Genomic DNA, 15,479 nt, shown 5'->3' with positions numbered 1-15,479 from the left:
AAAAAATAGAAACAGAGAATGGAATAGCATATCGAATCTTACAATGATCGTTCCTTCCCAACTGTTGATAGTTGGAAACAATCCATATTTACATTTGTTTGGCTCCATATCTTACCGACCAAACCAATAGTTTATAGCCTTTTTTAGCATGAAAATATGTCCCTATATTAATACATTCAAGATTTATTTTAATAAATTCTGTTAACTTGAAAAGGTAGTGAATTCCAAACTTTGGCAAAAAAAAAAAATGAAACATGGGTCATTACTCATTAGACTGACAGAGACAAGTGAGGAAACTGTTTTTTTTTTTTCTTTCTTTCTTTTTTGGGTTCATTTGTTGAACTTTAGTTTTCTCAGAAACATGATTGCATCCTCTGGAGACAATAACGTGCTGCACTGGGTTGTCTGAAGGAAAAAAGAGCCTCTCATTTGTACACATCATTGTAGTGGAGCTATCAGCAGTTTTGCAGACATGGAGAGAGAGACTGACAAAGAGAAGGAAAAGGAGTTAATTAATTCTAGATTGTCAATTGTGGACTCCATTTCTCTTCAGCTTTTTTTGTGAAAAAAAAAAAAAAAAAACCTTTTCGTTGCCAACTTAATTTGTTATTCATCACAATTCACTAGGGATTAATTACTGCACTAATTGATTTAAGAAGATGCAAACCAATTGGGACTCTGAGCTCGAGTTTGGTTCCAACTTATTCATCATCTCAATGACGTTCTGATCTTTTGGAAGCAAAAGATTCATAGAAATGAACAAGTTTTGATTGAATATAAATACATGTATTCTTCTATTTACAATATTAACTCTGGAGAAGGAAGAGGAAGGGAGGGTGAAACATTTTCTGAAATTGTAGGGAAGGATTGTAGTTGGTGACAAAGGTTCGGGCCACCACGACCAATTCCCAAGTCCAACCAAAGTCCTTAAAAAGGGCTCACTGGCTCAGTGCCAGAGTGTTTCGAGTGACACCAAAGCAAAGCAAACAGCTTCAACAGAGAGTTGGTGACACATCAAACCACACTCATGTCATGCCTCAGCCCGGCTGGGGGCTCCCAAAGGCTGAACCATGTGTCCCCAAACTCCCAATGATTTGATTGGACTTCTCAATTTTTTTTTAGCTTCCTGCACGTGCATTCTCCTGTTTCTCTTAGCTGTCACCCCTTCCCTTCTATTTGATCTATTATTGTACTCACTGTAAACCATTTTCCCCTCGACTGCCTTCTCATGGCTCCTCCCACTTGCCATTAATTCCTTCCCATGCTTCCCATTGGGAAGCAACAAGTTGAAAGATTTTTTTCACCCTTTCCTTGTTTCCCCTTTTTGATGGATTTGTTTACTTTCTTTAATACTTTTCTTGATTTAGAGGTTTACAATACATTTGTGGTTGTTTCCTCCAAGTCCTCGACTTAATACTGATCTATACTTTCGAGCTGGAAGAATTTTTGGGTCTTAGCCTCTTAGGCCTTTCACTTCGGTTTTGGTTTTTTTGGGCCAAACACTTCTGTTATGGTTTAGACTACACATATGAAGGTTGCAGCTCAAGTCTGTGTCTTCACTTCTTAAAGTCAAAGTAAGATGGGCTACTAGCCTACTACTTTATTTGAGGATATTTTTTTATGTCCTTTTTTGTTTCTTATGAATGATGAATTTGAAACTAGCCTAACCAACTGTTTGTCGTAGCTCGCGCGTTATGACACAATCAAGTATTCAAGTGGCCAAGTTCATATTTGTATATTTCTCCAACATCATCATTATCACTTTCTGCTCTGTAGAATCTTAGGCAGCAGACTTGGGATGGGATCAGATTTTAAAAGTTTTCCCTGGACACAGCTCGGTTAGGTCCAAATATATAGAGCAGGAAGATTTTTATTTACAGGTGATTGTTGGGTTCTATTTTAGTGGAGTGGCACTTAAAAAAAATGGGTTTGGCTCCAACGTCGATTGCATCCCTAGCTAGTGTGAATACTAGAAATTACTTCTCACCACACCAGTCAGCACTTGCTTTAAATAGAAGTTTCTGGTTACTGAAATGCTTCATTGCAACATTTTTCAATCGTCAGCCCACTAAAATTCTATGGCTGAGAGTTGGTAGAAGGATATTTAGGTTGTTCTCTCTCAGTTGTGCCAGATTGTATCAGTGTGATGTGAGATTCTGGATCTGGTAGGTGGAACCCTATGGTGATTTTGACAATGATACTCGTGCTGATGGACAGTAACAATGCCTGTCAGAATGTTTCTCAGGATAGGGATGGAGTTTTGTGTTCTGTTATTTTCATTTAAACTTATCTTACAAATTGATCTCCTTGTTTTTAAAAGAAAAAAAAATGATTGTTTTGGTTAGGCGCTTCACAAACCAATCAACCAGACAATCATCATGTTAAAGATTGATGATGGGAACTAGACAATACAAATCTCAAATCTCTCTTTCACATGTTCTCATAGCATATGAATTCACACATGTTTGATGTTTCTGGCCATTAATACATGAGATGTGCAAAAAATTAAAAAAAAAAAAAAAAAAAAAAAAACTTTGATAATAAAACAGAGACCTTGTGGCACTACACAAAGACACAAAGTGCATGGACAGATGGTTCTTCTTGTTAGTTTGCACAACCAAAAGAATAAAGAAATTCATCAGCATCCCTTTGATTTGCATTAAGATTGTCTCATAGGAATTAAAAATGCAAGGCTTGCCTCAATTATTTGACACCATGAAGCAACTCAAACATGAAAAAAAATTATGATTCATTGACTTTGTCTGTGGCCATTATGTTTCCACTTAAAAGGTGGAACTTCCCTATTAAGGCTGCTTAATACAGCCAAATTTTTTCTCTCAACTATCATTCTAGAATGGTTCCAAAAACCATATGTAAATGCCACTCAATCTCCTTTCTTTATGGGTGGTGGCCCCATTCTTCATTTTTTATTTCACTCGTGTCAACATTGGCTGATCTCTCTATAAAATGCACCTAAATTTAACCGAACTCCTAGCTAACCAACTTATTGATTCCTTTTGTATGGGCATGAACTAAGTTTGTGCAGCATGAAGCATTTGGTGCTGTTTCTGGTTGTGATGATGGTGAGTTCAAGTTGCCTGGCAGGGCCAAGGAGAGCCATGATCGGTGGAATACACGGGCAAGAGCAACCGCACCGTATCGGGAAAGGGAAAGCTATTGAAGGAAGGAGGAACACAGTTGAGGATAGCTCGGAGAGAAACATGGACAACCACCACAACATTCCAAGACAAAAATTCGATAATTGGGGTAACGATTCTCCGGACAATGGAGATAACGGTGACGAAGGAAATGGATAAAAATAGAACTACCAAAACCAAGTGCTGCTATACATGGTGTGAATATTGTATTTTCTCTGATATATGTGATATATGCCACAGTTTCTGTTCTATAACAACTTGTCTTGATAAAATCTGTAGGTGCCGGTAAGAGATATGATTTTTTTTTTTTCTTTTTCGTACTTTTGTTTGTTAATTAAGAGGGGAGTTTCTGTGCTATTGTAACTGCTCCTGGTGCACTGGCAGACACCTGAGTTTTTCGAGTTTCATGCTAAACTGAAGACTCTGCATCACACAACGGAAGAACAAAGTGTAGATTTGTTCTGACCAACCCCGAGACTCATTCAAGCCTTTTCCTCTCGGAGAGGAGCTCGGGAGTTGGGGCAGCCACCTTTCTTTTCCCCTACTAGTACTAGAATAGCAACATCACAGTTCCACAGGGAGGGCTGAAGGAATCCTCTTAAATTCTTACACCACATACTCCTCCAAGCACTCTCTGACTCTGGCCAAGGCCCAAGACTTAGCTTGCCTTAATTATAGGCAAGTTGGATAAGTAACCGCCAGGCAACAATATGGAAGGAAAACCTACTCTTTAAACATCAGTTAGCCATATTCCGCCTGGCTACTAAAATTGTAAAACTTGTTTTCACTTTGGTAAAATTTACCAGATATTCCTAACAATCCGGAAACATTTATATGTGCAGATCATGGCAGGTGTTAAGGGGACTGTAGGGAAGAACACAGCTTCTTTACAACTAAACTTGAATTGCAGTTTGCTTCACTGCCAATTACAGAAATGCTTCTTCAACTACACTTCTTCCTACGTAGATTTCTTCCATGAGAGTAAACTGGAGCACCTTTAGTTGTTGTAGATTGTTTGGATGAAGGAACATAATCAACAGATGAAATTTTCGGCCCGCGGACCTTTGGATATGGATGAATGGTCGCCAGTTCACGGATGCGGCATACCACAGGTTTTGGTAGGGAACGTACAGCATGCTTCAAATTAGTCTCAACCTGCAACTAACATTTAAAATAATGATTATACAATAAGATACAATATAAACCACTCTTAATGAACATGCTATGATAATTGCTGGTTACATGATTTTACATGCAGAACACCAAAAGCAAATATTTGTCCCAATGTTACTTGAAACAATAATTTGCATCCTTAAGAATCCATGATCGGTAGCCAGCCGTTAGCCCCCTTGATATAAATACAAGGACTCCCAAGCATTTGCAATTCCAATTCCATTCTCTCAATAATTTAAAGAGATAATTGCAACCAAGGGAAAAGAAATTAAACAAATAGAGAATAATTTAGAGATACAAACAATTGAACTAAAGAATACCATGCTATTCAGCTGGAAGCAAATGAAAGTGCAAATGACAAAGGAAAAAGAAAAATAGAAAGCTAACCTCTCTCCTGTTGTGTTTATGTGCAGAGCTAGATCTTAGAAGATTTCGCCATTTGTCCTGTAGAGAGCATCCATATTTAAAATTAATTCAAGTTTTAAAACAGGAGGAAACCATATGACCGGATAAAGCAGTAAGGTACCCTCAGATCAACAGGTGTTCGATAAGCAGATGATGCAAATAGAAGCCTTTTTATATCAGTCCATCTTCCAACACCATACTCAGCAATTCCATCAACCAACTTAATCACCTCTTCAAGGGTCCACATCCTTTGATGCTTCCTCCTATCACAAGCCGTTTTGGATTTTTTGGTTCCCTTGCACTCATCTTCGGATTCAGATGCAGAAAGCTCACAATCAGATTCAAGCTCCTGGAAAGAAAACGAAAAAAATGATCTTAAAATTTTAACTTTATCATGCTTAAGTAAGTTGTAGGGTTCGCTACTTCCCAACGGCACAAAGAAAAAGGGAACAAGAATGCTATCTACACAAGCAAGCGAGAAAAAAAGTATCACATCCTTGATAGTCACTGGTCTTCGGTATTCTCGCTCAAAGTTTTCATATAAGAAACCTCACATCATAATATAGTCCACGCAAAAGTTTCATACAGGGCAAGTATCAGTACAGATATGATGCCAAAATTAATTTCTATACCAAAATGCAGCCAAAAAAAATTTAAAAAAAAAAAAAAACCTGGCAGGATGTCAACAAAAATGTGTTACCAGCAAACAGAGGGGAATATGAAATAACCATTTCCTTGTGCCTAATATTTTTATATGAATTTTTGGCAAATATCACCAATCTGCAGCTAGCATTTATCAATATATTTGTTTTTTTCCTCATTACTCATGAGTTTTTCCGGTTGTCATGGCAGCCACAGAGTATTCAAGGCCAATATCTAAATAAATGAAAATGATGAATAGAAACATAAAAAAGCTACTGAAGAGAGAGAGAGAGGCTGGGAGGTAAGAGGAAACTATTTCTAGATGGCCAATCTAAGAGAATATAATAACCGGTGCGGGAATGGAACTTCTCCTACCGGTTTCGGCATAATTTTCTTGGGGCGTCCTCTCCGTTGCCGGGATTCAGATGGCACTTGAGGATGTTCTTCTTTTGATCTGACTTTAAAGCGCTTATTCTTTCCAGAAGTAGAATTTCTAGAAAATTCCTCAATATACCTCCTAGTAGGCTTCCGCAATCTCTTCTGTCTGAGAAGAGTGCCACCTTTTGATACTTTAACAGAGCATTTTACTTTCTTATTAGACAATATATAATTTATTAAAGGTTTTTCATCATCATCAGACTCAACAACATCTTGCACATGTTTTATAGTAGGACGAATGGTGTCCATAACCGGAGCCTGACACCCACATCTGCTCCTAAAGGTATGATGTAAATCACAACTGACCATCTTTCCAAGCACACCATTGTTGCTGTTGGATTCTTGAATGGTTGCAATTGATAATTCTGATATGCCACCTGCACTATTACTACTTCCACTAAATCCAGGTGAATGACTTTCTGAACTTGAGTTATGCAAATTCGATCCTTCCTGAGGACCACAATCCAATTCAGAAAACTTTTCTGGAAATTCAATATCTGCACTCAAAAGGAAAACAGAGAAAAAAAAAGAAGAGGAAACATAACATATGAGCATCATGTGTTATAGAACACAACTGGAGACAATTAATAAAAGCACAGACAACACTCACCCAAAAGAAAATCTTCACATGCACCGGAGAGATCATGTGCTGCATGAATATCATCCACTTCATCAACTTCATCCAGCAATCCATCAAGAACCTACTAAAGCAGTATTTCATCAGATATCACCATGGCACTTATGCGTGTTCACATATAGTAAACAATATTCAACACAAAACCATAAACAAAAAAATAAATGGGAAATCAATAACAAACACATATAAAGCATAAGACAGAAAAAATAAAGAAACTAATGCATCAAACAATGACTTGGAAGTGATATGAAGCCTCAAGAATAAGGAATACATACTTCAAGCTTCAAATCATCTCCTCCTAGACCATGGATAGAATCCAGCCCACCTTATCAAGAATCACAAAAGATATAAAAGCATCAGAAGAATAACTATGGAAATCGTAAATAAAAATCTGAACAAAAGCATTTTTGTGTTCAACAAGAGAATTGTAATGTTGTTGTCTAGTTTCCACTATTGCATTGTCTCATCCTTAGTGCAATATTTTGAGAAACATTTGTCAACAACAAATAAGCATCAAATCTTGGAATGATTATGACAATTCATTACTTGAAATCAAGTCTTAGAACATCTAGTACAAGCCTGTCCCAGCATCTATGTACAACTCCAAATTTTCTGGACTTTAAACGATTATGATAACTTTAGAGTTATTCACACCAACTAATGGGAAAAAAAACAAATAAAGAAATATACCAAGCAGGATCATATTAGTTCAAACGATTCCAAGGCAAAAAGCTCAAGATCAACAGAAACACTTATTTTAACCAGTTTAAAGCACAATAGATGTTGCTTGTGCATGTCCAACTAAGGACAGAGAAAATTTACGCTCAAATCATTCTACAAAAGCATGTTAGCAAGTTCATACATCTAGAATACATGGTCGTTGCTCCTACTATATTGTTTTCATTTGTCCTCTCCTTGAAATATCTACGCACTTTGTTTTTAAAGGGATGAGACTGACCCATACTTATCAAACACTCTAGATGCTTCTGCATGCTATCATTCACAAATTAGAAGCACTTCAAAGGTCATTTCTTTTTCCTTTTAATTTTTGAAATGAGAGCATCAGTAAAAATAATAGTGACAAGCTGTTAGAGTATTACCACAACTAATTTTCCAGCCATAATCAAAAGCACAAGAGAAGTCCTCCATTTTCAAGTGCTTTTCTATATTCTCCTTCCCAAAACATAGGACTCCATCTACTGAAACATGCTCACTTTTAGGTTCCACAAGTAAATGCTCAACCTCAGTTGCTTCTTCCGAGCCAGGAACAATGGATTCATCCACCTACATCCAGAGAACAAAAGAAAGGGAAGAAGGGTGAGGGGAGCAACGTGGGATTTATCAAATTTACATGCTTATTTAAGGAGAATGCCACAACCAAGGTTGTGGAGGGGCAGCCAAGACTGTAAAGGTGACTAAGCATCAATGAAAAAAGGCTGGCAAACAGAGAAACATAAAAAGTGAATTAATTGAACATTGATTTTTATTTTGAGAAGGTATCGCAGGCAGGCTCAACTTAAAAGAGATAGAAGGGGACCAACACAAAAACAAGAAAAAAAGAAAGATAATTATTATGAATGAGGTTTATAACTATTCATATCCATTAATTCGATTCACATATCATTGACCTCCTATGATTTGCAGTTACTCCCAAAATTTACTAGGTCAAATTTCATAATTCAATAAACAACATATATGCATTGCATTGCGCTGAAATTTGCAAAACCTAAGGATAAGTCATGGTATGCATAAGAATTTTAAATATTGAAGAGAACGGTAAATCCACAATTAAAAAGATTAAAGAAAAGTTTCTTACCCTTTGACGTTTCACGTCAGCAAGCTTTTTTATCAAATGCGGCTTCCTATCCATTTTCATTTTATAACCTTAACTTGTACTACAATTCCAGACCAGCTTCATGTGTCCAGTTTTTCCCTACAATCAAATGTATAGAAATTTATAAAACTACCGTCTTTTGGACGTCAGAAAATGGTTGGCTTAATACACCCAGGCAAACAAATATTTGTAATTCCGTTAATTAACCCAGTGGAGGAATTTTAAATAAAGAAATAAACACTTTTGGCCGTTATCATCAGCATAGAAAATTGACAAATTGAACTTATATTCTCACCTTCATCCAAATTTATAACTTTTCAAGAGACTAAGAGCACAACAAAATATATACAAGACATTGCAGATTCTAGCCATGTTACAAATTTACAACTAATAAACTCAAGGACGATGCCTTTTACTTCCTTTTTTTTTTTCTTTTTCGGGGGGGGGGGGGGGGGGGGGGGGGGGGGGGGGGTGGGGAAGGGGTTGTCAAAGTTGGCCTCAAGCATAGAGTACCCGATAACAAAAGTATCTGAAGTTCTTCTTCATGTTCTCTTAACATTCTTTCATCATTCTTGTATTTCTGGCGTCTTTTCCTCACATTTTACCTTAGCCATTTAGCTCTATAATACAATAAGCTCATAATTCTTTCCACCTTTCAATGCCAAACGAAAATATAGGGGAAAAAAAAAACTACGAAGTGATCAATAAGGCAACTTTAAAACATAACGAAACAAAACCCATTTTAGATTTTAAGAAACATTTGCTCAACGTTTTTCAAGCACGCATCCATACAGAAATTTTCAACGAAAAATACGAGGAAAAAAAAGGACTTTCATTTTAATACAAAAAGATGAAAAGGACAAAATTCAAGTCTATGAATTTCAACTAGGATTTAACATTTAAAAAAAGTTTTTCTTTTTTCTGATGAACTGCAAGTATAATTTTATTAAAAAAAAAAAAAGAATTAATTTCGCAATTTTATACTTAAAATTTCTTAGAGAAATAAAAAATATATTTACAGTGAAGTGGGCCTACTCTAGCAGTCTTAACTGTTTGGTTCAGCTAAAATTTTCTTTTTCTAATCTAAGGAAGAAAAAGAGGAAAAAAAATTCGGAGAAGTATATCCAATTTAATAAAACATAAGAAATCAGACAAGACAAAAAAAAAACAACGATTTTTCTTTTCCATTTTTCCTTTTCCCGGTGTTTTCTCACAAACCAAACAGACACTAAAAACACAAGCCGTTCAAGCATAAAACAAATCAAAAACTAAACATACCTCATTCATCCGTAAACCAAACGCCAACCACTTATCACTCTCCGATCTACTTAATTTCCAGCTCAGAACAAAAACCTTTAAAATTTATAAAAAAATAAAGATCTGATAAAATCTATAAAAACAGATATAAAATCTAAATTAAAAAGAAAAAATATCTGACTTTCAAGAGAGAGAGAGAGAGAGAGAGAGAGAGTGTGTGTGTGTGTGCGCGCGCGCGTGTTAAATAAAAATTAAGCTAATGTCCGGAAGGCAAGGGAAAAGCTCAAAACCGCCAAAAAGCGACAGGAGACGAAGTGCAATAGAGAGGAATGGAGGCTTCCTTTTTTTTTTTTTATTAGACGGAATCGAAACGGATTTTATATTACTACAAATTTTATTTTATTTTATTTTTCTTTGAGGATTTTTTTTCGTCAAAGTGGTAATATAACGTGACTGTCATGTCCGCGGCTAGCTTGTCTGTGACTTAAGAGTTTAAGACAAGTAAAAATTAAAAAAATATTTTATATTAATATATTTTTAATGTATAAATTTTATTTATTGTTAGTAAATTGAATGAAATTATTTTATTATGGGGTAAATTAAATTATATGATTTTATAAATAAATAAATATTTTTTAATAAATTAAATTTTTATATATTTATTTTAAAATTTAATATTCATTAATAAAAATGTATAAAATATAAAAATCGACAGGATATTAAAATTAATTAAAAATATAATTATATGTTATGTTTGCTTTTTTTTATTTTCCACGTAGGATTTACGGATGAGGGTGATGTAATGGGCGTTTGATGTATAAGGGCGTGTTTGGAAGCGAGTAAATGCGGCAGATGGGTGTGATTGGTTGTGGTTTCGGATAGGTAAGAAGTAGGTAGGGTCGGCCCATAGAATATAGATAGGTGTGTGTTTGGATTTAAGCCACCAGTAGCCACTCAATAGCTCGACTTTAGGCCTTTGGAGGTTGTGGACCCAATTCAAGGGAACCTAAGGTCCACATTTTGGACATTTGTTTACAAACATTATTGGCAATTCTTTCTTTTTAAAGTTTTTTTGTCAAATTGGTTTGGGAAACATTTCCAACCTGTCTTTCATGCATTTGGAACGTTAAACTTTAAATTTTTTACGAAGAATTTCTAGTAGTGATTTCATTCGAAGAAAATTTTTAAAAATTTTAAAATAAAATTATTTTATTTAATCTTATAAAAATTAAAATTATCAATACTTTTACAATTTGAATGAAAATTTTTGAATGATTCAAACTCTCTTTTCAAACCCCAATGTGAAATTTGTGAAATCTCTTAATTGTATAGTAAGAAATAAATTTTTTTTTTCAATTTTAACTAAAAAACTAGCTTTAAATTTTATTTTTTAATTTTTTTTATTATTAATAATATCTACACATTTTTACAAATCTGAGAAACCTATATTACATATATATTTTTTAGTATTGTGATTTTCTATCTCTAATATAATTATTTATCTATTATAATTATTTTTTATCTCATCAAATTTCAATAATTAAAATTTCCTTTTAAAAAATAATTATCCAAACAATATAATTATAAATTCTGTTATTTTAAATTGATACATTTTAAAATGTTAATTACAAATTCTTCAAAATTTAAAATTTTTCATCCAAACACATCCTAAAAATATAGCGAAATATTGGTACTCACCATCCAACGAAAATATCATCTTAATCACTGAGAATCACTATCAAGTGTTAATCGTGATCATTGTTAATGGTCATCTAATCATATGGCTAATCATTGTTGATTGCCAATGATCATCAGTTCATAGTAATTGACGAAAAACATTGATAATTAATAAGCAAAATATATTTTCGACACACCATAAAATCTCTTCTTGAATTTGATGAAAATCGTGCATTAAATGCGAGATTTTTTTGTTTAAATAGTGTTTAATCTATTCTTAACTAATGTTTATAAGCACCAGCTAACCCACCATATTTTGGATTTTCATGCATTATCATGGATTCGTGTGACAGTCGGGTACAAATATTATATGCGTAAATAAAACCATGCAGAACCTGATACCAAGCTTAACCATGAATGGCAGGGAAGGCCACAAAGACATTGTCCTAAAAAAGAAGTAATGGCAGAAGCAACTAATTTGATGGAATACCAGAAAAGACTAACTTAAGCAATCGATAGAGTAGACAAATTGGAAAGGATTAGGATTGTCAAGTATACTCTCATGACAACTATTTAACCCTCTTCCCTTTGTTTAGGTAGCAAAATTTTGGCTTTAAACCATGCAGCAAAGGACCACCAACTCTCTCAGGCATTGCAGACCACAAAGAAGATCAAAAGTAACTGACTTCCAAGCAGTCAAGAAAGTCGGACGGGTTAATAGTTGTATATACCACTTTTGCAACCTATGATTGCCCTTGGGTTCCTTGATCGCCTACTGAATCCCCACTGGTCGCCAAGCCTCGAATCTTAACATCATAATAGACCTCTTCAACCCTTCTTAGGTCATACTTCATACCTGCAATAGTGAGAAAGCATTCCAAGAACTCAATCTATGACAAGAAGTTGCTTAAAACACCAAATTCGCAAGGATATTAACTACTACTTTTTTAGGATTATTGTTATGAATAGTCCTTAAAACTATAGTGAAATGTTTAATATAATACATAGACTTTAAAAATCTTTAATATAATACTCAAACTATGAATTTATTAACTAAAGTGATACTCACCCTTAACGAGACTAGTTTCAAATAATGACACATGATGGACAAATAACTCTCCAAGTATCATATTATTTAAAAGACTCAATCCAAGCATCACATTAGAGCTTTTTAAAATTCAAATACCACATTGAACATTTCACTATAATTTAAGGGTCAGACATGACATTATCCTTTTTTTTTACTAAAATCTTACACTTGTCCAATCACAAAAAAGAATTATGTAAGAGTTCATTTATAAATGTAAGCTCCAATAAAATTTTGACAGACTCCTCACAATTCTGAATTGTGATTCATTAATTGTACTATAATGATTGTAGGTGAAATGCTTCCTATTCACAAAGCACAGGATAAGAAAGATTAAGCTTTACTATCAAACTTCTTGCGCAGGAAATCATTTCGGAGATTAAGCATCCGGAAGGCTGCATTGAGATCTGTCAAGAACGTCAACACCTTTCTTGGGCAATCATAGTCCCCAGCTGTCACTTGGTTCACCACATATCTTGGCTGTGAAACCAAAAAAAAAAAAAAAGAAACTGATTTCTACAATTTCCGATTACTTTAAAGGCTGGCGGTAACTATCATACATAGGGTGCATTCAACTACTGGTTCAATTTCCCTAATGTTTCATTCTGAATGATCACATTCTCACAAGGTTTCAGTAAACTGTAGTTTCTTTTAAAATCTGACTAAAACATTTGTGAAGAATAGAGTAGGAAAATAATGCATTTGCCAATTGTAAAAGCAAGTGACAGCAATGCTTCTGACATAATTCTTACCATTTCATTTGACATGAAACAAATACCTGCATGATAAGAAAAAGTTCCCATATCAGTATACTCAATTGGGACCATAACAAACCTCCATATTCAGATACTAATTAACAGTCATGTCCTGTTTCTTGAACAAAAAAACACAAACACTGAAGAATAACAGTAATCAGACAACAATAACAATCAACAATGCTTCATTTAATTCACATATGGACCAACATAAAAGTCTAACTTTAATACCTTCAAAATATCTCAATACAAGTATCAATCTGTATAACAAGAAGATCTTCACTTCAATAAGAAAAAATTAACCAAAATATGGAAAAATGAAGTTTAATTTTAACTTGGCCCTACATTTTTAACAAAGAAAAAGAGTAAAAGGCATTACAATGTCAGAGGAATTCCATCCAACTATTTATGAGATTAACAATATTAACTATCTATTAAAATAACTAGAATATTTCGGGCGACTCAAATAAAACTGAAGTTTTATAAGATCAAAATATGTAGTAGACACCAAACACTACAATTAGGTAATAAAACCCAACAAAATCTTCTTCAACACATAAGCAAAGTATAAAACTTACCAATAAGATAGTCCTCCACATCTAAACCAAAATCCGAATTGTTCACTGCCAATACAATCAATTTTCTCAATTGAAGTCATTGGCAAAGACAAATAAAAAACTTGAAAAAAAATGCTCATTATTGAAACATACATCCAAGTTTTTCCTCAGCTTCAGTATGCATAAGCAGAGTTCCTGTTTCCAGCCAATGCATAAAAGCAAGCAAAGAAACTATCATTTGAGTTTCACTCCTCCAATCCCCATGATATCTATACACGCCAAGCACCACAAAAAGAAAAAAAATCACAAAAAATTCTATATAAATTAATAATTAAAATAATTAAAATCTTAAATTCAATCTCACCTATAATATTGTCCAGGGCATTCCCTAACAACTTCAGCAAGTTTATTATATAGATCCTTTAAAACATTAATCCGAGCCTTTGCCTTCTCTAAAACCTCTTTATATAAATACAAAAAAAAAAAAACCAACATTTTTAGGTTATATTTCAAAAATCAAATAAATTAGACACAAAAAAAGAAAAGGAAAGAAGAAATTGTACCGGGAATTGGTTTAGATTGGTGAACGAGGAGGAGGCTAGCTTGCATGAGTCGAGTGGCCGACTCGATTTCCAAGACGACCGCGCGTATGCGTTCACGTAAGATTCCAGAGTCTTCTAGCTCGACTCGGAACTTCTCGAACTGCTTCTCCAGAGAAGGAGAGGATTGCGGCGCGTCGGAGTCACCGCCGACCATGGAAGCGGAAGAGAGAGTAGCGGTGAGAGGGGAACGGAAGGAAAGGTTTTTGAAAATGCTTGAAGGAGGTGAACTAAAAGTGGAAACGGCGGGAACAAGATGAAGAATGGAGGCGTTAGGGTTTAAGGAGAAGCGAGAGAGCGTGGAATAATAGACGTTTCGAAACGCTGATTTCATACTTAAGTTGGCGATGCATCAAAATCCCAACACCCAAGTACTGGTGTTGTACTATTTATATTTATTTATTTATGTATAAAGTATTTTTATTTTTAAATAATTTCCTTTTAATTTACTTTTGTAGACATTTTAATATTTAAAGTTATAAATCAAATTAAACTTTTTTTCACTCAGCAAGTTCACATTTGACTTTTATGAATTACCTTTGGTGATGATATGAAGAAAAAGACAAATCGTTGGTACTTATTAAGTAAACATTGTCCAAATTGTACAAGATTTTTCTAATTTTTTACTCTTTCATTTTACATTTTTCTTTAGCCAGAGTAAAATTCACTTATGTGATATCATACTGTCCGTCTCAAACCTAAATAAAAAAAATTGGATTATGATAGGTTGATGGTTAATATAGAACGTAATCAAACTATGATGAAAGATTAAAATAAAAATTTTTGTTGGATTATTACCTCTTAACGACACGTTATATCAGAGCTCAAATGTAGTGTTAAATATGCAAAAATTGTTAGATCGTCACCAATAAATGACGCATCACAACGTCATCCAGGTACAATGATAAATAGATAAAGATTCTCATATTTTGGTGAACGAACACGAATAAAAAAGTTAGTCCATTAGGATAAATTATACATAGCTACTTGGAATATAGTATCATTAACCGGTAAGTTTATAGATATAAGAGATGCAATGACTATGAGAGAAATTAATATTATGTGTCTATAAGAAACTAAGTGAGTAGACAAATAAAAAAAGCTACTTCATAGGGATAAGCTATACTTAACTACTTGAAATATATAATCATTAACTAGTAAGTTTTATAGAGATAGAATATGCAATGACTAGAAAGGAAATTAATATTATGTGTATATAAGAAACTAAGTGGGTAAAGGAAAATGATAGAGAGATAGAAA

General features: G+C 34.1%; 2 protein-coding genes across 5 annotated transcripts; both read right to left on the bottom strand.

Moving 5' to 3' along the window:
• Positions 1–3,919: 3,919 nt before the first annotated feature.
• On the bottom strand, positions 3,920–9,882 carry LOC111311836 (uncharacterized). Of its 4 annotated transcripts, none has more exons than XM_022911590.2 (10): positions 9,835–9,882; positions 9,566–9,640; positions 8,270–8,386; positions 7,554–7,737; positions 6,729–6,778; positions 6,427–6,517; positions 5,754–6,313; positions 4,858–5,085; positions 4,719–4,775; positions 3,920–4,319 (listed from the first exon to the last, which is right to left on the bottom strand). In XM_022911590.2, the coding sequence occupies exons 3-10, from the start codon at positions 8,327–8,329 to the stop codon at positions 4,101–4,103; spliced, it is 1,449 nt and encodes a 482-aa protein (XP_022767325.2). In that variant the 5' UTR covers positions 8,330–8,386; positions 9,566–9,640; positions 9,835–9,882; the 3' UTR covers positions 3,920–4,100. The 4 variants fall into 4 exon arrangements, with proteins under 4 accessions (XP_022767325.2, XP_089616537.1, XP_089616534.1 ...); XM_089760411.1 differs by having other exon boundaries at positions 3,920–4,313; positions 9,835–9,880; XM_089760408.1 differs by lacking the exon at positions 9,835–9,882 and having other exon boundaries at positions 9,566–9,802.
• Positions 9,883–11,682: 1,800 nt separating this feature from the next.
• Positions 11,683–14,587, bottom strand: LOC111311835 (Translin family protein). The gene is made up of 7 exons (XM_022911589.2): positions 14,184–14,587; positions 13,985–14,081; positions 13,774–13,889; positions 13,642–13,686; positions 13,061–13,086; positions 12,653–12,788; positions 11,683–12,077 (listed from the first exon to the last, which is right to left on the bottom strand). Exons 1-7 carry the CDS (start codon positions 14,551–14,553, stop codon positions 11,965–11,967), a joined length of 903 nt encoding a protein of 300 aa, XP_022767324.2. The 5' UTR covers positions 14,554–14,587; the 3' UTR covers positions 11,683–11,964.
• Between the last annotated feature and the right edge of the window lie 892 nt (positions 14,588–15,479).

This window comes from Durio zibethinus, chromosome 1 (genome assembly GCF_047325235.1).
Source record: "Durio zibethinus cultivar Kanyao isolate XHJ-2024 chromosome 1, ASM4732523v1, whole genome shotgun sequence".
In the NCBI taxonomy this organism is placed as follows: domain Eukaryota; kingdom Viridiplantae; phylum Streptophyta; class Magnoliopsida; order Malvales; family Malvaceae; genus Durio; species Durio zibethinus.
The sequence above is the reverse complement of the archived record's forward strand: the minus strand, read 5'-3'. Positions and strand labels throughout refer to the sequence as shown.

Excerpts from the sequence above, each read along its gene's own strand:
- LOC111311836 (XM_022911590.2), bottom strand. The coding sequence starts at position 8,329 with ATGAAAATGGATAGGAAGCCGCATTTGATAAAAAAGCTTGCTGACGTG. Across the intron at positions 6,779-7,553 it reads TGGCTGGAAAATTAGTTGTG|GTGGGCTGGATTCTATCCAT; the intron begins GTAATACTCTAA and ends ATTCTTGATAAG. Across the intron at positions 6,314-6,426 it reads ATGTGAAGATTTTCTTTTGG|ATATTGAATTTCCAGAAAAG; the intron begins GTGAGTGTTGTC and ends TTTTGAGTGCAG.
- LOC111311835 (XM_022911589.2), bottom strand. The coding sequence starts at position 14,553 with ATGAAATCAGCGTTTCGAAACGTCTATTATTCCACGCTCTCTCGCTTC. Across the intron at positions 13,890-13,984 it reads TGCCCTGGACAATATTATAG|ATATCATGGGGATTGGAGGA; the intron begins GTGAGATTGAAT and ends TGGCGTGTATAG. Across the intron at positions 13,087-13,641 it reads TGTGGAGGACTATCTTATTG|GTATTTGTTTCATGTCAAAT; the intron begins GTAAGTTTTATA and ends CTTATCATGCAG.